General features: G+C 40.1%; 1 protein-coding gene across 7 annotated transcripts in view; it reads left to right on the top strand.

Moving 5' to 3' along the window:
- The window catches only part of RASSF6 (Ras association domain family member 6), a 58717-nt gene that overhangs the window by 6460 nt on the left and 29379 nt on the right, over window positions 1–22878 (top strand). For 3 of the 7 annotated variants that reach the window (XM_024579565.3, XM_045185299.3, XM_045185302.2), the window contains exons 2-3: window positions 4374–4471; window positions 21892–21970. In XM_024579565.3, coding sequence (XP_024435333.2) covers window positions 4407–4471; window positions 21892–21970 — 144 coding nt within the window. In that variant the 5' untranslated portion in view covers window positions 4374–4406. Of the gene's footprint in view, window positions 1–241; window positions 394–4371; window positions 4472–19429; window positions 19565–21891; window positions 21971–22878 lie in introns of those variants that run through there. The other 4 variants (XM_045185287.2, XM_045185291.2, XM_045185304.3 and 1 more) reach the window with 3 other exon arrangements.

Here is a 22878-nt window from a genome sequence, read left to right as displayed (position 1 = left end):
GGGTGCTGCAACCAGGAGGGGCAGCACGTTTAAATCCCTGAGACAGGAATTAGCTTAGGAGGTGACTGAGAACCAGAAAGGCCAATGTAAATGAAATGGAGTGAATGCTGAAGAGTTGACAGAACCTTGTGCGTCATTGTAAAGAGGTTATATCTTATTCTAGTTCTTTCTTGGGAGTCTTTGCAAGGTTTTAATCATGGGATGACAAAGTCTGATTCGATCTTTAAAATTATCATGCCAGATGCTGTGTGGAGAATGGAATACTGGTAACAAAGTGGATGCAGGGAGACCAGCCAGGAGGCTGATGGATAATCCAGGAGAAAGATGATGGTGGCTTGGCTCAAAGTGGTGGCTTGCGAAATAGAAGCTTTTGAGATCAAGTTACAAATGAAGGTACAATCAATAGACCTTACTGCTGGATTGGAATCTGGTTGTGATGAAAGAAGCAAATATAAGACCAAGCCTTAGTTTTGGTGCTTAATTGAGCAGAGGGAAGAAATGTGGAGGAGGGAATTCTGGAGCACAGGAGAAAGCCAGTGGTCCTGCTTTGGCCATGTTGATGGTGAGATGGCTTTTAGACATCCAGACAGATTAAGTGTGTGGTGATGGGAGTCTGGAGCTGAGCACAGAGCCTTGGGCTGAAGATGGATTAGACTGCCTGGAAGGAAGTGCAGACAGAGAGGATGGCCCAGGACAGAACAAGCCGGCATTCTGTGATTGTTAGAGAAGTCGGCAGAGGTGGCTAATACATAGAGGCCTATAAGACAGCACGGAAATAAGGCAAGGTGGTTGTGATTGCTTTAAAAAGCCTTAAGGAAAGAAGTGTTTCAAAAGGAGGTAACAATCAACCTTGTCAAATGCTGCCAAGAGGCAGAGAAAATAATGAGAACAAATGAACTGTTGGAATATAGGTGGAGAGGGGCAAAGAGGGGTAAATTAAGGAATAGATGATAAAGAGCCTCGATTCAGGAGGGAGAAGGCAGTGTTTGGGCTGCAAGGTAACACTGGGAAATCTTACTAGGGTGCATCAATAACTTTTTTGTGGGTGATTAGAATGACAAACCTTGGGATAAAAATCGGGTTTTAGAAACAAGAGCAAGGGCTGTGTAACCAAACAACCCAGACTAAATCTTGTGAATGAGTGACTGGGATTTGTGGGGCTCATGGAGCAAGCTGTGTTTGTTTCCCAAGGCAGCCTAAAATGCTCGTGTAGCTTCTGACCTACAGAGTCAATTTGCCTAGTTTGCTGAGCCTCTGACCCTCTGGCTTTAGTACTCTCCATGAGACCCCATTCCTCCAAATGATGTGCTATCAAAGAGGATGGCATTCCCAGCTAGAGAAAACACATTCTCTGAGCAAGAGGATATGAGTAGAAAAGACATAAATCAACAAAAACAGTGCAAGGCGGAACGCAGAACAAGGCATCACCGCAGTGGGGGTAACAGGCCATAGGAGATTAGATAGGGGCGAACTTGTGCAGGTTCTAGAAGGAAGCAGAAATCTGGACTCGCAGTGATGAGGGCACTCTTGTGCAAAGGGCCCTTCTTGTGGTGAGAACACTTGGTGGTTTGAGATGCCTTTAGATTCGGAGGCCTGATGTTAAAGAAAAGCTTCAATTTTGACTTTGAAAAGGTAGGTTTGTGAGGAATTGCAGAAAGCCTAAAATGTCAGGCTAAGGAGCTTGGGCTGTATTTGCTTAAGAATGAGATCCCAGGAACATTGTAAACACGGAGATGTTAAATAACAATGGTGAAAGCATAATGGGAAACTAGTTTAGTTTAGAGACTTATTACAATACGCCTGGTGAGATGTACTCATACTTTCAAGTAGAGTATAGATTATAGATTATAACAATGTGCTCTAAGGTAAAACATGCATCAGGAATTTTATGAGAATAGCTTTTTTTCTTTCTATTTTTCTTTTGTTTTATTTTTTTATTTTATTTTGCTCTGTATTGCTGTTCTGGAGAAAAAAGACACGAAATATCTTCCACACACCCTACCCTAACTGAAATTATCTGATTCAGAAGGGGAAGAAGGAAATTCCTCCCCCTCCATTTTTAAATTTTTTTTAAATGATCTTTTCTCTCCAGCCTACCTTTTTATTCTGGCTATATTCCTTCTGACTCTACAGGCTTGAAGCAATGGTAATTAAATATTCCATTCCTGCAGGATGGAATAACTAGAAATTATTATACTTAAAATCTCTGGTCATACCTTAATGTCATTTACATGAAGACCTAAAGGAGGTTATTATTCATGTCCTACCACAGTTCCAGAGCCTGAAAGAGACTTCAAAGATGTTACATCATGCTCACTCAGCCCTGCGAGTCTGAGCTTGATTCTGGCTGCCTGAAAACTTAAAATTGTGTTTGTCGGAATGGGCAGAGTTCAGCCAGTTTGGATTGAATTTCTGTAATAGAATGAATATGTTTCTTTGCAAAGAATCTCACAGGAGAAAGTTCTTTCTAGAAATACTCCAAAAACAGACGTACCGAACTGGCACATCCTTCCTTGCCTCGGGTCACTTATTTTGTAGTTTTTCAGCTTACCTAGTACAGTTTTCTCCTTTCTTCACACCTCCAAATACTGCCTTAGGGTATCCTCTCTACTATAGCTGCCTTGTACTCCCCTGCTGCCACAAAAAGTTCAGTGATTGCAAAATGCCTCTTTTTGAATCATAGAAGCCTTTGGGATTTAATGTCTTCTTAAAGAAAATAACACTGAGCTGCTAAGTTAGCAGAAGTTTAAAACTGACTAGGTTTTTTCCCCACAAGTCTCTAGAAATTTTATTTTAAGATATAATAACAGTAACGCATCTAATATTTTTTTATAAATTTTTGGAGATTGCACTATAAAATATAACCAGCAAGCCTTCATAAGCATTATTTCAGCTGGGCAAATTCTTCATGTGGCTTCTCTTTTTTTTTACCTTTATACTTCTCAATAAAATATAAGCTGTGCAGCAGCTTCAAACACTCCCACACCTTTGCATTTATACAGAGATGGAACAGGAGGATAACTTTTAAATCACTAAAACCTGGTCATATCAGAACTGTGGATAAATTGAAAAATGAAAAAAAAATCCTTAAGGTGTATTCCAAATCAAATACTAAAAATTCAGAAGTAAGATGCTGTATAATAGGAGTAATGCCACATTTGGACATACTGGATACGCTCGTTACCAGAAGTGTAACTAATGCAGCCATCGACTGTAGAGTGATTATCAGCATAACTTTGATCCATGATTTTTCTAATAAATTTGCACACCATTGGCATTTGTGATGGGCCAGCATTGTGGTTTGTATGCACTTTCATAGAAATACTGTTCCACCCAGTCCGCCTGCCTCTCTCTCTCTCTCTTTACCCACAGAGGTCTGTCTCTCAGATTCATCCCCCACGGGAAGGCTGTTCGTCCCATTGTGCGATACTTCTTCACATGTCCTTTTTATCATGTCTCATTACAGATTGTCAAAATTAAATCACATGTTCCTCTTCCTGCACTACTATTTTCCCTAAATTACATGAAGAATATAATTCTCTGTTTAAAATGGAAGATGATATCAAAGGAGAAAAAACAGATTTTTCTCAAAAGCACAGGTTGAGTAACAAGAACAGAGGAAAACAGCTAAGCATCTTAAAACTTAAATGGGTTGGGGCTGGGGAAGAGGGTGGGGAGGCAGAAAAAAGAAACACATTATTACTTGTTCCCAAAACAAATTATCTTATGAATGATTGTGAAAAATAGGTTTGGAGGATGCCATTTAGACACTCACACACAGTGAGTTGTAGTTAAAACTCTGCACTCCAAGTTTATCTTCTTATAATAGAAGATTTTGGAGAGCATCTCATTTATCCTCAATAGTAATTCCCTCAGACATAGAAAAAATCTTGAAAAAAATCTTAGCATGGACTGATTTGTAGAAAATCAAAATTTTTTCATCCGTACTGCCTTTTCCAAACTGCAAAAACACCATTGGTGAAATGGAAAAAAAGTAGAGGCCTTGACAACACTCAGGCCCTGCTTCAAACCATCTGTTCCACTACTTACTAAGCATTTGAAATGGAGGTAATGCATTCACACCTGGCAGGGATGGTCTGAGGATTAAACAAGATAAGGTCTATAAATTGGCTCACACACCAAGTGTGAGATCCGTAGCAGGCAAATGCTAAAAAATATCTTCTCTTTCCTTCCCTCCCCAACCCCACCCTCATGCCCATATGTGAAACTCTGCTTAAACACTCCACTCAAATACTTCTACACACCAGGCACACAACAAAAAAATTCAGTTTAAGTCAGAAACTGATTTATTCAGAAACTGATTTATGAGTGCATCAGAAGGACATACCACTAATACTATTCTAATGTTTTAGGGTATCCTTAGATGATCTCGGAAAGGGGGAAAGATGACTATGACGGCTCACCAGTGCTCTTCTTGGATCTTCGTCAATGAGAGGACATTCCTTACCGGGTAACTATATGCCTGTCTTATATGTTATCTTAGTCACCAGTCATGTGTAGATTATACCCAGCAGTGTGCTATTCTAAACATGACATTATGACCCACGAGATTAAAAATGTGAATCACCAGTTGAGACATTAAATAAGAAGTTGAATAAACATGTTCCTAAAGACTGCTAAACCATCACCTTTCATAGAATAATCACTAATATTTCATAAATGTGGTCTAACTTCACTCAAGGCTAAATTTACACTTCAGTAGTTGGTACAATTCTTGGGCAGCATTGAATAGAGGGTCTAAGGCTGCACGTAAATGATTTATCCGAAGAGTTAGCCCAGGAGCCCACACAGGGTTTCCTGTCCTCTCTTCTCTCTCCCTTGTCCTCAGGACACACCTCATTTTGACTGTTTCTAAGCATTAGGTTATGCAATATATGGCTAACATCCACAGCTGTTTTTTTATACACAGCAAATAGCATCTTGTGTTGCTTTGGTAATAATAGAGTAGGGATGCAAAAATTATCAGAGAAAAGATGAGAACTGAACTTCACTGAGCTACGGCTGCAGCCAAGGAAGGAAAAGATTGAATGTGAAGCAAAAACAAGGGTACCAGAACATGACTCATGTCTTACAGGAAGCAGAAACCAAGCCAAGTAAATGAGAGAGGGACGTGGATGTAAATGATGCAGAACTGGGAAATAGGAAAGCAGAGGGAACAAATATGGTTAAAAATGGAATTAAAGCCACAGGTGGATGATAGCATGAAGTATAAGAAGTAGGAAGAAGATATAACATAAAAGATAGTGGATTCATTTATTCACTCCTCAAACACATATTAACTGCTTCCTGTGGACAGGTACTCTTTTTGATCCTGAGCATTTAGAAATGAACCAAACAAAGATTTTACCTTCATGGGTTTGCCTTCTAAAAAGGAGTACAGTAGTCCCCCTTTATCCGTGGTTTCATTTTCCAGTTTCAGTTAGCTGCAGTCTGAAAATATGGAATGGAAACTTCCCAAAATAAACACCTCATAATTTTTAAATTGTACATCATTCTGGGTGGTGTGATGAAATCTCACCATCCCACTCCATCCTACCTGAGACATGAATCATCCTTTTGCCCAGCATAGGTAGGCTGTCTAGGCTGCCCACCCATTAGTCACTTAGTAGCCGTCTCAGTTATCAGGTAAGCTGTCACAGTACTACAGCACTTGTGTTCAAATAGCCCTTATTTTACTTAGTAATGGCCCCCAAACACTAGGTGAGTGATGATGGAAATTCAGATATGTCACAGAGAAGCTATAAGTGCTTCCTTTAAATGTAAAGGTGAAAGTTCTCAGTAAGGAAAGGAAAAAAAAATTTTATGCTGAGGTTGACACGATCTATGGTAAGAAAAAATCTTTCATCCATGAAATTGCTGAGGTGGTGCATGCCTGCAAGGGAGGAGGAAGCAGGTAGGGGGAAGTGAAATAGGAAGGACAGTAGAAGGTGAAGTTAGAGGCATAATTCGGCCAGACCTGGAAGGTCTCGGAAGCCATCGTGAGACTCCACGTTTCCCGCTTATACAACGTGAAACCATTGAAGGACACTGAGTGTGTGGGTAACTGGGCCAGTCTGGCTGTTAAGAGCAGACTGAAGAAAGGACAAAAGTAGAAGCAGAGAAACTATCGAAGAGCTGGCAGTCCAGGGTAGAGATGACAGTGCCTTTGACCCAGGTGGCAGCAGTGGAGGTAGGGGGAAAAAAGGTCAGATTCTGGATATATTATGAAGAAAGAGACAATATAATTCCCTGAAGATTTTCATGTAGGATATGAAAGAAAGAGAGTAACCAAGGATGATTTCAAGGGTTTTGGTCTAGAAGAATAGAGTCAAAATTTTCTGATATTATAAAGACTATAGGAAAAGCAGGTTTGGGGTAGCATGTTAGGAGTTCAGAATGGTAAGATCAGCAAGGAAATAAGTGTAAATAGAAGATTCAAGATCCAAGATTAGAAAAGGATAAAATAAAGTAGGAAAAAACAGAAAACAAGAAGGCAATAAAGAAGTATGTTGGGTGAAAAGTAAGCAAGATGACTGTGGAGACTGAACAGAGAGGAAGAGCAGTAATGTACTGGGTAATACAGCAGGTTATATATATATATATGGTCTGTCCAAAAGGTATCCAGCCATGTAATATGACAAATAGAGACATTTATTGAAGAAGATACAAGAAACATTGTACATAAGACAGTGATGCTTCAGTCCCCTTCAAAGTAGGCACTTTGGGACCTCATACAGTTCTCCCAATCACCATCAGCTGCCCTGTCATTTTTTCTTGAATCTCATTGAAGGTCTGAAATCTTTTGCCTTTCAAAGGTGACTTTAGTTTGGGTAAAAGCCAGAAGTCACAGGGCACCAAATCTGGGCTGTAGGGGGGCTGAGTCAGCTGGGTGATTTGATGTTTCACAAAAAAACTCTGCAGAAGATGTGATGCATGAGTGGGCACACTATTGTGATGAAGCTGCCAATCACCAGTTGCTTATAGCTGTGGCCTTCTGAATCATGCGAATAGTTTCTGTGAAGGAATGTTCAAGCTTAATGCAAAATTAGATGCAGATTTGTTGCTCTACTCGCTCAGTCATTTTGAATGTGAAGCCACACAGTACACGTGCTCACTCAACAGCATCTACTGTCCCCTACTGACTAGTACAGTGAAGTCATCATTGTTCATGATGTACATTCCAGTCCACTCTTCTTCACTGTCAGTTTACATCAATGTTGTGCAAACCATTCTTATTATTAACAATGCCTGGACTTTTTCTGGACATACCTTGTGTGTATGTGTGTATATGAGGTTTGTCCAGAAGATATCTAGCACTTATAATATATATGACAACATCTCAACATTTCAGGGTACCTGAATGAATGAAACCACTTCAGGATGTCAAGATAACTGAAGCATTGATGGATATACAAGGGGAAGAAGGCAGTTGAGGAGTTATAAAATTGAAATGAAAAACTGAGAAATTTATTTTTTAAATATTAAGTGTAGATTACCAATAATGGCGGTCAAGGAAAGTAGGCCCCACATAAAAAAGAAGATAAAAGGGGCAGAAGGTCCTAGAGACTGGTAAGAAATGGACATGGTAACAAGATGGGCATTGTTGGGAGGGCCAGAAAGATGGCAGTTTGGGAAGAGAAAAAGTAAAAGTAAAAGATGGAAAAGAAGCAGGAGGCAAATGAGGTTCAAAGTAAGATGATGGAGAAGATGGGAGAGCTTGTGAATAAAAGCTGAAAGGCTCCCAAGAGAGTGACAGAAGGGGAAGAACGGGGTGATAGCCCTACCACATTTGCCTCCTCCCAAAGAAAATTACAGAAGGAAGAGAGGTATCTCCAAAGACAACAGCCTTGGGCCTACACCAGTGTTCCTTTTTGCCTCGATGCCTTTTGTGCTGTGTAAGTTTAACTAATCAGGAAAACAAATTTAAAAGTTCCCTTAGCAGGAGGAAAGTTCAGAGAAGGAAAAGCACGGAGCATAGGAAAAGAATGTACGAAGCCCTGTACATATCGTCCTATTGTCCAACTCTGCATGACTCAGTTCAGCTCGTGAAATCCTGACTCCCATCTGCCCCTGCCAGTGCATTGCTAAATTGCTCCCGGGGCCCACCTCTCAGGTTACAACCTCGGAGGGTACAACCGTTGTCCCTTAGTCACTTCAGCTCTGACGCAGCAGCTCTACAGCCTGAATTCCTGAGGAAGCAAGGGCCTTTCTCACTCAAATCTTTAGACTCATCCTTACAATCAGATTAAAATATACTCTAAACAGGTACGAGATCACCTCCCTTTACAATCCTCTGTCTGCACACCCTGTCATCAACCTCTCTTCCCTGAAAAAAACTCAAGACAAATGTCATAGAGAAGCTCCTGTGGCCTCCCTGACTCCTGTCTGCTCTTAGGGGTATTTCTGTCCTGGCTCCATATCTCCTGTCATTGGTATGCATGCATTTCTCTTTACTTTCTTGGTTGTTTATCCCCCTGGTCCTTTCTCTGAAACAGTTTTCTTCCACCTTTATAGAGCTCCTAGTTCAGTTCTAATAAGGTCTATGTCAATTTCACTGTAGCCGCGACCAGCCAATGGTAACTTCTACCCTGGATTGCCACATTCCCTTCTTTTGTTCATCTGCGAAGTCGGAATGTGAAAATCACAAATTTTCCCTGACACAGACACTAGAATTTACCAAGTCAACTTCTGTTTCTTTTGTAATATTTTGTTTCCCAGTCTCAGCTTTTCACTTTCCCCTTGAAATCCTCCCTGAACTGCAGTAAGAGTTTAATTAGCCTGTTTTAATTACTTGTATACTTGTTCTTTTAAAATATTTATTTCCAAATTATTAAATATGATGATTTGGTAACTTTTTTATATTTTATATATTTATATTTTATGTAATTATAAAAGCTGAGAAAATATAGAAATATATAGATTTAAAAAATAAAGATTATCCATAGTCTCATTACTGAGGAAACATGTACACTATTTAATTTTGTCATATTCCCCATCTTGGAAGGATTCTATTTGCCATAGTTGAGATCATACTGTATCTTGTTTTACACACCTGGCATATATCAGAGATATTTTTATTTACCATTAAAAATCTTTTTAAAGGTGATTGTAACGGCATTGCAGCATTCAATGATATAGAAGTATCTTAATAGAGGCATTCCTTTAATTTTGACCCTCAAGATGGCTCCAATTTTTTCAATACACAAGGGCTAGTTCACAGAGTTGGAAATACTCGATCAAAGAGTGCAAATAAATCTAATGTTATCACTACAAATATTAGCTTTCTAAAAACATTTGATGAGTTTTCTCTCTCACCAACAGCTTAAGTCTTTATTGTCTCATAACAGATGCTTGGTGGCCTGAGGTATAATGTAAACCCTTTGAGGGTAAGCGCCAAACATATTTTGCATCCTGTTTCCAAGGTGGGGCACCTGGATGATTTTAAGTGAAACATATATAATTGATTTTTATTTGAACAATTGCAGAACGTATTAGGGAAGTATAATGCGCACATGAAAATTTTGATTTTACAAACATTATTGCTCATGATGAATAAAACACTTACTTAAAAAGAGGAATCAATTAGAAAAACTTAGACAGCAGATGATACTGGGAGTTACCCCAAATCAGGAACACAGTACATGAGTAAGTAGTCCAAATAACACAGCCACAGGTCTCAGCCAGAATGTGTTAACCATTTTCCTGCAAAGTAGCCTAAAAGTCAGTACTCTACACGATTTTCCACCTCTGAAAATATTTTTATAAATACTTTCTGATAATCAGAAATGTAATAGGAGAAAGAAAACTAACAAAACTAGAGAATCTATATGCCTTCCCATTTTATAATTAGCCTGCAATAAAGTATGTCACAATGAAACTAAGCCTCCCAATCAGGCTTCAGAAAAATGCAGACCCTGGGTTCCACCCCAGAACTCTGCAGGTGATTCCCATGCACAGTGAATGAAGTCTAAGGGCCACTGCTCAGAGTAGGAAAGGATGAAAGCCTGAGGACTTCAGACCACCTGGAGCAAACAAAGTTCTTGGAACCTCGGGATGTCTTTACAAAGAAGTGGCCAGAAACTTTAAAAGCATCACTGACCACCAATGACATTTAACACGGCACAGATCTGGCAAACATCTTTATTGACTTATTCGCTCAACGTGCAGCTCTTCAGCTCCCCTTCTGTACTCGTCATTGTCCTAGCAAACAAGACAGAATAACCAACTAACTAAGGGATTTTTGTTTTTTTCACAGAAATACACAAAAATAATGGAAATTAATACAAAAATAGAATCTGCCTGATGGAAATTTTAGTTTCAGCCAATTTCATAAGAACTACATATGATCAATAAAATGAAAGGTTTTAATATTAATAGCCCAGTAATCAACATAAAATTTGTCTTCCTACTGGGTGGGAATTCTGAATTTAGAAACTTCTTTGGGCAAAGGGTGTTGGCGGTGTTAGCTTCGTGCTCACAGGACTGAGTTCCAGTTGCTGTTTCATTGCCCGGGGTCCTCACTACTCTGTTGTTTCACCTGGTTAATATTCAAAGGGAGCTGATTTCTTAAAAAATGGTTTCACATGAATGCTTTTGAAGTGCTTTCATTTTAAGTCCTAGGCTGAAATCAGGGCACTTTAGAGGTGAGTAAATGCCAGCCCTGTGCTTGAAAAAAAGGTGAATTCGGTGTTTGAATGCAGATTGGGTTTCACTCTGTAAAGCTGTTAGACTCTTTCTCCTACTTAGAAACCTAATACAAACCCTCACAGGCGGCCACCCTTCCAAGGGCAGCCCACCAGGCACATGCACATTCCTGTCCTTAGTAAATAACTTTAATTAGCATGATGTAATAAATTTTAGCAGAAAGTGTACTATTCCAAACAGTTTCTTTTTTCAAGTGTGTTGGCCAGCACCCCTGGCTGAAACAAAGGAGCCCGCCTCCTGCACCTCTGAGCACAAACTCAGCACAAAGAACCGGTGTTCAGAGGCTGCTGCTACCTGGCTGGGAAAGCCAGAGGGCAATATTTGCCAAGTTCACGGCCAGGACCTTCTCTTGAGCAAAGGAACTAGAGCACACGCCGTGTGCCCGGCATGCCCTGCCTGCAGGTTTAGAAAGACAGCGCACCACTTCCCTGAAGTCCGCTTGACGTCTCTAATAAAGGGGGAGGGAGCCGGCCCTCAGACATAGTATTATAAGGAGTCAGGATTCTAAAATAAGCCAGGGAGAATGTTTGATTCATCTTTAGAGCCATCTTTTTTAAAATGAGAATTTTTTTTCTATATGGAGATTGTTTCTAAAAATTTATTTTAAAGTTCTTATTATTTATGTTTGATGACCTAGTGAAAACAAAAGAAATTTTCATTAGGAGAATTTAGATATCACATTTGTTACTGTGTCACAATTGGTCCATAATGTACCCCCAGATGTGTGAAAAAGTTCACTTTTCAGCTTTCTTTATATCAGATATTTTCAATGAGCATTATTGTCAATAGTCATTAAGCATATCAGTATGACTGTTATTCCCAGCAAAATACATTTACTTCACCTTTATCTATTTCACTACTTCAGTCCACTACTAAACAATAAGATCATCTATCTGTCCAAGATAAAGTAAAAATATTTCAATAGAAAGTCTGATCAAATAAAAATTCAAAGACTCTAGAAATATATTAACCTATGGAGTTCACTTGAATTTCTGGATATGTTAGTTACACTGGTGAAAGATTTTTTTCCTTTAAAAATGCATCAGGGTTTAATTTTCTATTTTTTTATTCTCTAAACAAATAATTACCAAGAGCATACTGCAAGCCAGAAGCTGTACTAGAAGCTGGGGTATGGAATTTTGAGCAAAAACAGACCAGGGAGGTCTCAGAACAGATCTCCAACTTGAGCCTTCATCAGAACCACTCAGAGAGCTTACTGAACGAAAAATTGCTGGACCCCATTCCCAGAGTTTCTGATTCAGTAGGTCTAGGTTGGAGTGACCATTTGCCTAACAAGATCCTAGGTGGTACGGATGCCACTGGCCTGGGAATGACACTTTGAGAACCACAGGTCTAAAGCTCTGACAACAAATGGAGGGGAAGTGTTCAAAAGGAAAGGAACCCAGTTTTAGGGGAGAATAAGGACCTAGCTTAAGCAAGAACGGTCCAGAGATCTGAAGGAGGATGGAGCTGGCAAGTTGAAGGGAGTGAGCAGGAGAGCATTCCTAACCCTGAGAGTCAGCCTAAAATGTTTATGGCCGGGGGAAACACAGCTCCAGCACGCGAGACATACGCAGTGTGGCCAAGGTATAGGACATGGGGAGAAGCGTCTTTTGAAAGGAGGCTAAAGAGGAAGAGAGACCAAGCAGGACTTTACCTATTGTGATAAGGGTTAGGGGTTTTTATCCAAGAACAATGGGAAACATTTAAGGATGGTAAACAAAACAGATGATATGATGAGTTGTGTTCTATGTACTCTGTATAGAGTATGCAGAATAGTTGGAGGATGCCCGGAAGAGAAACAAGGTGGTTGTCCAATATATATGTTCTCAAATGGACGAGGAATCGGTGGTCAAAGCCACAGCTGCACTACAGAAGAGGGAGGTGAGGAAAGCTCCTGTCTGGCTCCCACTCACAAGGATGGCGCTGAGGATCCATGACCACCTGTTGTGTTTCAGACACTCTGTGACAATCCCAATAATCCCAGAGGCTGAAAGACATATCAGCAGAATAACTGAAAGTCTGCATTAGCAGACTAGATAAACATTGTTTCCTCATCCCAAAGGAACAAAGGGCATCAGACTGTGAAGTCCAGCCCATCTTCCTTAATAAGCACAAAACCTCCAGCTTTTCATACACAAAGGGTGTATTTTACAACCAGCTTGCGTCTGTTCCAATAATGCCTGGTGCTACGTGGCACAACACTGTTTACTTTTCAGCCAACTTAAAAACAATCTATCAGGCCTGTGTTAGGGAGCCTGAAATGAAACTTTAACTCGTGGAAAAATGAGGAACAAGACCTCCAATAGAGGTTAGATACCAATCTCATTGCTCCATTCCCTCATCTCGATACCCAGCCCCGAAGCAAGCCCAGTCAGCTCCACCTCCAAAATCCAACCTCTTCTCACCGTCTAGTCCAAGCCACTATTGTCTCTTGCCTGGACAACTGCAACCACCTTGTAATTGGGCATCCTGCTTCCACTCCCTGTCCTCACAGTCCATTCTCCCCCAGCAGCCAGAAGTTTCCTTTACAATGTAAGTCACAGTGCCTTGCTTGAATCTTTAAAGGTTTCTACTGCAGAATCCTTACCATAAGGCGTCTCTAAGGCCCAACATGAGCTGGCCTGGAGGACCTTTAGAACCTCATCTTGAGCCCCTCTTCCCCTCTTTCTCTCCTCCAATCATGCCAAGCTTAGTCCTACACACAGGGTGCGGCCCGTGGCCCATGCCTGGAACACTCTCCCGACTCTTCATGGCCAGCTCCTTTCCATCACTGAGGTTCCGGGTGAGTATTTTGGGCCTCCTGATGGCCCTGTCTAAAATGACCTCTTCAGTGCACCGCATCACAGGGTCTTGTGTTATTGTTCTCCTAGCACTCATCCCTCTGCAGACTTACGTGTTTCTTCATTTGTTCTCCTGTCTTCCTCCTCTAGAAAGTAAGTCCCATCACTGCAGGGGCCTCATTGGTTGTACAGATTGCAGTGCCCCCAGCATCTATTGTGTTGTCAGTAACATAGTAATTCTTCCATAAATTTTGGGTGGTTATGAAGGAGTATGGCAGTAACCTACCTCAAAAAACTGAGTCAGGAATTTAGTATTTAGACTCGACATGTGTTACCCTTAAATACAGATTCATATCTAGCAGCAAGGTGATTACCTACATCAGGGCTTCTCTCAACTTTCATGTACATGCAAATTTCCTGGGGATCTTTGTCAAAATACAGATTCTGATGTCCAACAAGATGTCTCCCAGGTCTCCCAGCACTATTTAGATAGGAAGCACTCTTAAGTCCATAATAAGCAGAATAATGGCCTCTCAAAGATGATCCCCTGAAGCTATGACTATTTTACATTACATGGCAAGACAGAATTAAGACTGCAGGTGGAATTAAGCCAGCAATATTAATCAGCTGAGATTAAAGCCAGTGTAATCATTAAGGAGCTATTTGAGAAGAGCCAGTGTCAGAGTTTTGCTACTGAGAATGACTCAAGGGCCAGTGCTGGCACTGAAGGTGGAAAGGGGAGCCAGAACCCAAGGAATGTGGGCAGACCCTGGAAACTGGAGAAAGCCAGGAGATGTACTCTCCCCTAGAAACTTCAGAAGGAATGCAGCTCTGCTGCTTGATTATAACCAATGAGACCTGCATTTTGACCTAAGAAACTGTAAGCTAATATACATATTTGTGCTGTTTAAAACCACTATGTTTGTAATAATTTGTAACTGCAGCAATAGGAAACTAGAACAAACATCCTCCCAGGAAGGTCCGAAAGCACAGGGTTCTTCCTTCAGTAACATGGGGAGAGAAGCAGGTGTTAGTGGGCCAGTTACTTGTAACTATCATAGTTTTAATTGGAATGACCGCCTATTTCAACCTGCAATCTGCCAGCAAAAAGACTTACTTTTCCCTAAAAGAAAAATATCACTTGGATTCTCAGGACCCTAACATCTAAAAGAATAGATTTTAACATGTGAGCCGTAGCCAAGCAGCATCAAAATCACCCAGGAACATGCTAGAGATGCATATTCTCAGGACCCATCCCAGACTTACTCAATCAGAAACCTTGGGGGCGGGGGGCACTCACAATCTGTGTTTCAAAAAGTCGCTCAGGTAATTCTGGTGCCGGCTCCGGTTTTACAACCCCTGATCTAACGTAAGCATACATACCACCATGTTGCCTGTTGTCCGCACACACAGGACACAACATGTTTGTAACTAATTCTCCCATGCATTTTCTTGGGCATTAAATGTTTACCTGTTCTCTCCAGAACAGTCAGCTACAACAACAAAGTGGACATAGTTTCAAGTCCCTGCTGTGGATTAGAATAGAAATGTAAAGATTGATACTGATTTGCACATGGTGTTAGGGGTTGTGAACCAGAGACCATATTTCTTTGTGTTTTAGACCAGAGAAGATTGTAAAACATAGGTTGTCCTCGTGTTTCTTCCCTGTTCACAAACTTCTTGGTCTGCTCCTAGGAAGCCAGTTGCATGTGATAACGAAAACCAAAGTCTAATGTGGAAGCAGCTCATGCAGCTGCGAACTAGAACAATATGTTGTTAATTTTTAAAATATATTTCTTTCATAAAAATCTTTAGATGCCAGACCACAGAGGGAGAGGAATTAGATAAGTGTGTACCCTCATCTGAGGCTGTTGGAAAATATGCTAGTGTATTAAAGTATCAAATACTGATATTTACCCTAATAAAGGCATTCTCTTTAAAAATCAGGTATCAGATCTAGAGCACATTCCTGTTTTCTGCAGAAGACTAGTACTTCGATAAATGATGCAATCTTTCTTTGCCGCTCCCTTTTTATCCCCTCTTCCATGTCTAATCAAATCCAGTGACATGTTTGGACTAGCTAAAGCCGTTCTCTTACACAGTGGAGTTTTTATAATCAGAACACATTTTGAGTGTTTTTCTTTGTTTTGTACTTATTGACTAGCCATTACTTCAAGTTTCTTCTTAATACTGTAACATTTTTTCTTACTCTTTTTGTTCTTATCTGAGTTTAGGTGTTGCGGGCTTGAGAGAAGCCCACCCTTCGACCCGCTAGGGGCTCTGGGGCCGTGTTTTATGGGGAAACCTTGAAAAGGCGAACGAAAGGACCAGAAAACACAAAAGTTACAAAATGGCCAAAAGCAGCCCGAGGTTGGGTTATGTGGTGGAGACAGACGGGTCTGGTCAGGATTGGATTACGAAACTCCCAGGTCCTTCTCTTTCCACTCCCCCGACCCTGCCCCAATTTTTAAATTGTCAGTTGTGAGCACGGAAGAGGGCGTTAGGGTCTTATACGATAGAACTGCTTAGAAGAACAAAGCAAACAAATCACAGGCACTCTGACCCCAACCTGCAGCAGTAATTAGCGATAGTCTCAGCAAAAAGTCGCTAGAAATGTTAGAAACCCTTCCTGTTCAGAAAGGGCAACCCCTTGAAAGGAAGTGGGGAAGAGTTAGGCAAATTTGGAGCTCTCTGGTTATTTAGGCTTTGCATTTTCCCTTCCATCGAGATAGTCACCCTCTTTCCATCTTCTCAGGTTTCAGACTGTGGAACCCAGTCCCCTCATTTGCAATGGAAATGTGAATAACCTACTTTGCTAGCTGGGGAAGGTCTCCATGCAAAGGTTGAAAGGCATTCTTTCCTCTTGGTTTGAGGCAGGAGATGAAGCCTGAGGCAAAAACAACCTGGGGCTGTGGCCACTTCTCAAAGAGGGGCTGCAAGGGTGCAATTTTAATTCCAGAATTCAGGTTGACAGTAATGAAGGATAAAGTGGGTTATGGGAATTCTGCTACTGCTTGCATACGTCAGAAATATGAAATGATGGTTTGTTTCAGTAAATGTGTTCATGATGAGCCTGCACTTACTCTGTTCTCCTCGCCCCTGGTTCCACATTTCCCCAGACATAGAGGCCTTTGTATTATGTTTTTATGGAAGTAAAATTGTGAAAGCATTATGAATGTATTATGTACTTATTATGTAGACTTCGGGAGGTATAAGAACTGCAACATGTGAAATAAAAATTACAACCCTAATTCTCAGCAAATGATCAATCTATTACTTTTACATGTTTAATTCATAGTTATTTTAGAAAAATATACATAAGTTTCCATTGTTTTTTGAACCTAACATGCAATTGTTAATCTCATTTCTAAAATTTAACATTTTGAACAAAACCATTTGTGAGGGGGTACTTTTTCAGAGAAGAAAAAAGTGTAAAAGAGCAAGTTAGCATTTTTATTCTGCCTCAGTTTTTCATTTCTTTGAAGAGACTCTTTCATGTATTTTAGATTCTTGCTCTTAAAGGAGGCAACACACAGTGGAATGTTCTTTCCAATGCTGCTGTCCTGCTGCCGTTCAGTGGCTGCCTTCTTTGGAGCCTGAACACTTTCCAGCAAGACTCCAAGAGGCAGAAGTAACAAAAACTCAGGAAGCACAGTCATGGCCAAATATGCCTTTGGTGGCTACGCTGGGCTGTATGTTCCCCTGAAGTTTAATTTGTGCCACGTAGCAGTCTCTGAAGTTTATGTTGGAATACAACATACAGTAGTATTTATGGTTTGCCTTCAGTGAATCCACACTGTAAGAATCACTTAGTAAAGAATGGGAGGGGGATTTTCAGTTTCCAGGAAAGGAATCCAATATCCACTTAATTATGCCATAAATCATTAGTAAAACGAGATGGGGCTGTTATTACAAGTAACATTTGACATCCTTTTTATCTATATAGAGCATAATTCACTTTCACACATCATGCTGTCCAATGTCCATGCTTATTAGAGCTTTATAAGATCCAATAAAAATGGTTTTCTTCCGGGCAGCTAAATAGCGTGATAAGATTGAGGAACTAATTTCTTGCTAAGTCTGTTTTTCACAGCAAACATCAGAATGTGGGTATTCCCATCTGCTGAGCTGCGGCAATTCAGACCACAAAGTGCAAAGTACACATAACTATTTTACACTTAACACTGGATCTGTTATTACTCATTAAAACTGAGCTGGGAGCCTTAAAGGAGCAGGAGCCCTGCACTCTCCTCTGCATCCTTCCTCTACATCTGTCACCGCATGTTAAGTCTGTCCCTGGCCAGCACTCTTCCAGGAACCTCAATGAGAAATTCTGGGTGTCCATCAGCATCTGTCAGGATCCTCTCTCTGCACTGCCAGGGAGCAGTGCCAGGGTCTGTCCTGAGGAAGATTAAGATTCTGTGTTAGATATCATAATCATAATGTAGTTAGATATCCAGTTTACATGGAAGCTTGCCATTCCCTAGTTTTGTAAAAACACTATCTAGATTATTTACCGTGTGATGTTTTCTAAAAAGCATCCAGATCTTAGAAAGCCAATTTTTTATATATCACACATAAAATGTATAGGCTGTTTGACTGAACCTTGCATCTACTTCTTGGGTATCCTTGTGGCTTCTACGTGCCACATATTTATAAACTAAGCAGATTAGATGTGGAATCCATTTCTTATCACCCATTTTATAGCTTTGTTAGGGCAATTGAACTGTTGCCAAGCAATCTGGTTTTAGTTGGGTGAACTCTTTGGGTGCTGAGAGGGAAGGGTTCTCTTTTCTGTTTTGGGGGGTGGTCCATATGTAACATTTAAGTGTACCCTAAAAGTCTATTACAGTAACATTGACAAGTCACAACGTACATAAAATCAGTGTCCCCTTTCCTGACTAAGGCTGCCTAGATAACACTTCGGTGACTACCTTTGGATTTCCTAAAGCACTTAATCCCTATACTTATTTTCAGTCCCTTTTAGACTGTAGATCCTTCCATACATGTGGGGCACCTGGTCCCCTTTCCATGAAACATAGCCTAATTCCTGCCCCTCTACCCCAATACTGTTGCAATGGTCCCACTCATCTTGTTACATCTTGTCCTGTCCTGAAATCTGTTTTCCTTAAGTTCCCTAGTGGCCCTTAGCATCCTCATGTCTTTTTCTTGCCAAGAACCTTCAGTAGCTGCCCATTGCTTGTAGGGTGAATTCTAAGCTTCTTGAAATGGTTCATGAGCTTCCTATCTGCTTCTTCAGCTCATTGCTCACCACTCTCCATTTTACATGGTACACTCAGAATCCCAACTCCTTGAGTTTTCTCCACAACAACTATAGAGTCACATGTCCTTGTTACTGTTTACTTTGCTTAGTAAGCTCCTCACCTCTTCCTGATTTAATTCCCACCCTCCAGAGTTTGCTGTACATCTCCTCCTCCAAGCTCTCACTCACCCTCAGAATATGACTGAGGCCTCTTGATTGTGCTAACACAGCGAATGTATGAATGAGTGGCCACTAGTACAGGTGTTCTGTTAGAGGACGTGATTTGAATCAGTTAGTGGATGGTCAATCTGACAATAACATTTCAGCTCCTTATGCTCATAATGCCAACAAGTCAACTTAGAATGTTCAAGCTACCTGTTATTCTGTGTTGTATTAGACCCATTAGCTGTATAAAGGAATCATCTTTAAAAGGTCCTCTGGTCAGAAACATATAATTAAATGTGATAATCTTTCAGTATTTGGTATGCAATCACCACTGATATAGTTGTTCAGCTAACTTCTGAATATTCTTTGCTAATTCCTCACTTTATTGCACCATTAACTTACCTAATTTTATTTCAACACTATTTTACCGAGCTTGCTCTACTCTCCTCTCATACTCCAATATTTATTCAAAGTATTATTGACAGAAAGATCCTGCCTGTGGTAAAAAAAAAAAAGAAAGAAAGAAAGAAAGAAAGAAAGAAAGAAAGAAAGAAAGAAAGAAAGAAAGAAAGAAAAGAGAAGAAAGAAAAAAGAAGGAAAACTTCTGTGATATTTGATAGCTTGGCTGACTTTCTCTGCATAGGGCCAGGTAATACACATTTTAGGCTTTGTGGGACATCTGGTTTCTGTCACAATGATTCAACTCCTCAGTTCTATCAGGAAAGCATCGACAATAAGCCAACAAATTAGTGTGGCTGTATTCCAATAAAACTTTATTTACAAAAAGCAGATGGCCCAAGACCACAGTCTGCCAATTGCCTGGGTCATTTGGAGGCCCATTTCGATGGAGGAAGGTTTTGTTCACATACAGAAACATTTTCCAAATAGCTTGTTCCCAGAGAATAATCTTTCTAATTTTACATAATCCTGAGGTAAATACTTTAAAGGATACTTGCACTATACCTTATTGAGCAGTTTTATCAGAAACAGAAGCTGAGGGAATAAGATTATGTAAAAATTCATTTGCTTTAATAACAACTCTCACAGCTCAGCATATCAGGAGTTGCATCCCAAGTGAACCCGAAATTTCTGTATGCTGCTCTGGCACTCAATGGTAAGAGCTCTAAAAATGTTCATGATCTTTACTGGTACTATAATTTTTTAGGAAGTATCCCACAGAAATGACGCCAAGGCACAAAATCAGTGTGCTCATTGATATTTAGAACAGAAATATTTATTAACACTAAAATTCTAAAGTAACCCAGTTGGGACATGAAACGATAGCACGTACGAATGCTGCAGAAACTTTTTAATGGGGTCGTTGTGTGGAGTGTATTGATCCTGGGAAATGTGCACATGAAAAAATAACAAGAAAGTAGTCAAATGGAAAAAGAATGTGATCGCAAACATGTAACACTTAATATACATAAATTCTGTCAGTCCATATTCAGTATTTATTGACTAAGAACCTACCAGGAACAAGTCTCGGTTCTAAGCACTGCAAAGACAGCAATGAATTTTTATTGGGCGGACCAAAACCCCTGCCTTTGTGGGGCCAAGATTCTTATGGGAGAGAGACACATTGAGGATCAAGGGACTTTAGTGATTGAGATATGTGGAAGTTTAATATCATGAGATTTCTCCCATATAAATTCATTTACTTTTTTTTTAAAAAGCCTTTCCCTTTTTCTTCAGTATGTTTTGTTGTTTTAGGAATAAAAATTTCTCTGATCACTTGATTCAGCCAGCATTTTCTGAGTTCTTACTATGTACCTGACCCTCTTCAGGGCGCAAGAAATAGAGTGTGAACAAAACATACTGACATGCCTACTCTCAGGGAGGTATGGTCTAGCAGAGGACAAGGGGGGCAGAATATAAGACAATACTATAAAATATATATTCTTATAATACATAGGAATATATATCTATTGCAAGAATATAAGTAAAACATATAAAGATTAAGTGGTGTTTAAGCAGCAGAAGCAAAGAAGATAAATGTTTGAGAAGGAAAACTTCTAGACTGGGTGGTCAAGAAGGACTCCTTGAGAAGATGACTTTTGAGTAAATATTTTTAAAGAATGAACATGCTATCACTGTGACGGTTTGGAGGGAAGATGACTCCAAATAGAGAATCAACAATACAGCAGCCCTGAGGCACCTGGAGTGTTCAAGGTACATCAAGGCAGGCAGTGATGGAGAGTAGTGAGTGGAGAGAAAAGCAGGAAATGAGTTCGAAGGTGTAACGCAGCAAAAGTCACATTTGGCCTTTGAAGTCATTGGAAGGATGTTGGCATTAATAATGAGAAGTTTGAACAAAAGAGATATGATCAAGTATAAATTAAAATAACTGCTGCTGTTGAAAATAGACAAACAGATACAGGGAGGTTTTTAGGAAACTTGCAATGGTCCAGGTGAGAGACAATAGTTGGACCACCAGAATAGGTCAGATGAGCATCCTGGGCTGTGGCAGCAAAGGGGAAAGGATGGAGGTGTGTCAGGAGACAACCGGCCCCCTCCCTCCCACCTCAGGGCCCATGTGCCACAAAGGGTCGAATACTCAGGAGCAGCGACCCTTCCTGGACCTTTGGCTCTATCCCCAGTGGGGAGCATAATGCCAGGCAAATCCTATGTGCTTCACTTAGGTTGGTTAAATGTTGCAAAACAAAAAAGGAATGCAAAACCAAATCTCTATTTTACAGCGGCCTTCCGCTATAGAACACTCTCCTTACCACTTTTGTCCTCAGTCATGTCCCTTCTTTGGCTATTTATTTACAAATTAATGCCTCTCATGTTTATCTGGGTCCCAAGAAGCCTTCAGTTCTCAATGACCTACATCACGTTAAAATGACAGAACAGTACGATTCCAGCAAACCGCTTCTTTCCATGTCACACCTGTGCGACCTGGCAGCACCGGCAGTGCCTTTCACCATTAAAAAGCCAAAGACAGATTGTAACTGAATATAACTTTTTTTTTAGGGAACAACTTAATTCTTTATTGAAGACCTATAACATTTTTTATGAGAACCAGGAAAATCTGCATATTTCCTATGGACAGGTAAGTCCATCAAAGAAATGCAATATAGTTGATTCACTGAAAAAAAAAATCCCATAAAGGTACAGAGGAGTCAGGATAAGTTGGAGTCCATAGCCAACAGCAAAAATGGTCTGTAAGAAACAGGTTACTCTTTAACTTGATCACAGTTTTTTAAATATATCACAAAAGTTCCAGTCCTGGGACATCTGTGACTTCCTAAGCATTTTTTTTTTGTGAATAAGAAAGTATTTTAAAATAACTTTAGTGACATATCTGCTTCCTTCTTTAAAAACAGTGTATGAATATCTTTTGAACAGCAATTCTACCAGAAATCTATCCTAATACTTTCTTATAAATGCACCAGAATGGAAACAGAAGGATTTTCACAGTGATTTCATTTGTAATGAAAAAATAATTGAAGGCATGTGAAGTCTCCACCAATGGAGAATTGCTCAGATAATTCATGACATGTCTGCAACACGGTTTGATTTGGCTGTTAAAATGAACGAACATTAAAATGAATGTGTACCATGTCATGCTAAAAATGATAAACAATTCAGGGAAGTCCTGAAGCTAGAAGCATTTTTAAGGGTGCAGCTGACCGGGTGCTGTACACACTGGCCTTAGGTCTTCCTTCTCTCTCTCTCTCCTTCTTTCATTCATTCATTCATTTGAACACCTCATTCTCCACAAGTCTCGCCACTCAGTCTTCTATTCTAGTGCTGCTCACTTCCCATATTTATAATATCTTCTTGGTCCCTCTTTTAAATCTTCAAACTTGATGGTGGAACATTGACTTTAGGCCACCATGTTTTGGCTTAAATCTGTAGCTGAGACAGAAGGATATTTACAAACCACTCTGTTGTGTACTAATGAGCTTCAATAATTTAGTTCAATTGCATATGTCAATTAGCTTCCCAAGTGTAATA

Source organism: Desmodus rotundus, chromosome 4, assembly GCF_022682495.2.
Source record: "Desmodus rotundus isolate HL8 chromosome 4, HLdesRot8A.1, whole genome shotgun sequence".
Classification (NCBI taxonomy): Eukaryota; Metazoa; Chordata; class Mammalia; order Chiroptera; family Phyllostomidae; genus Desmodus; species Desmodus rotundus.
This window is presented reverse-complemented; position numbering and strand designations above follow the sequence as displayed.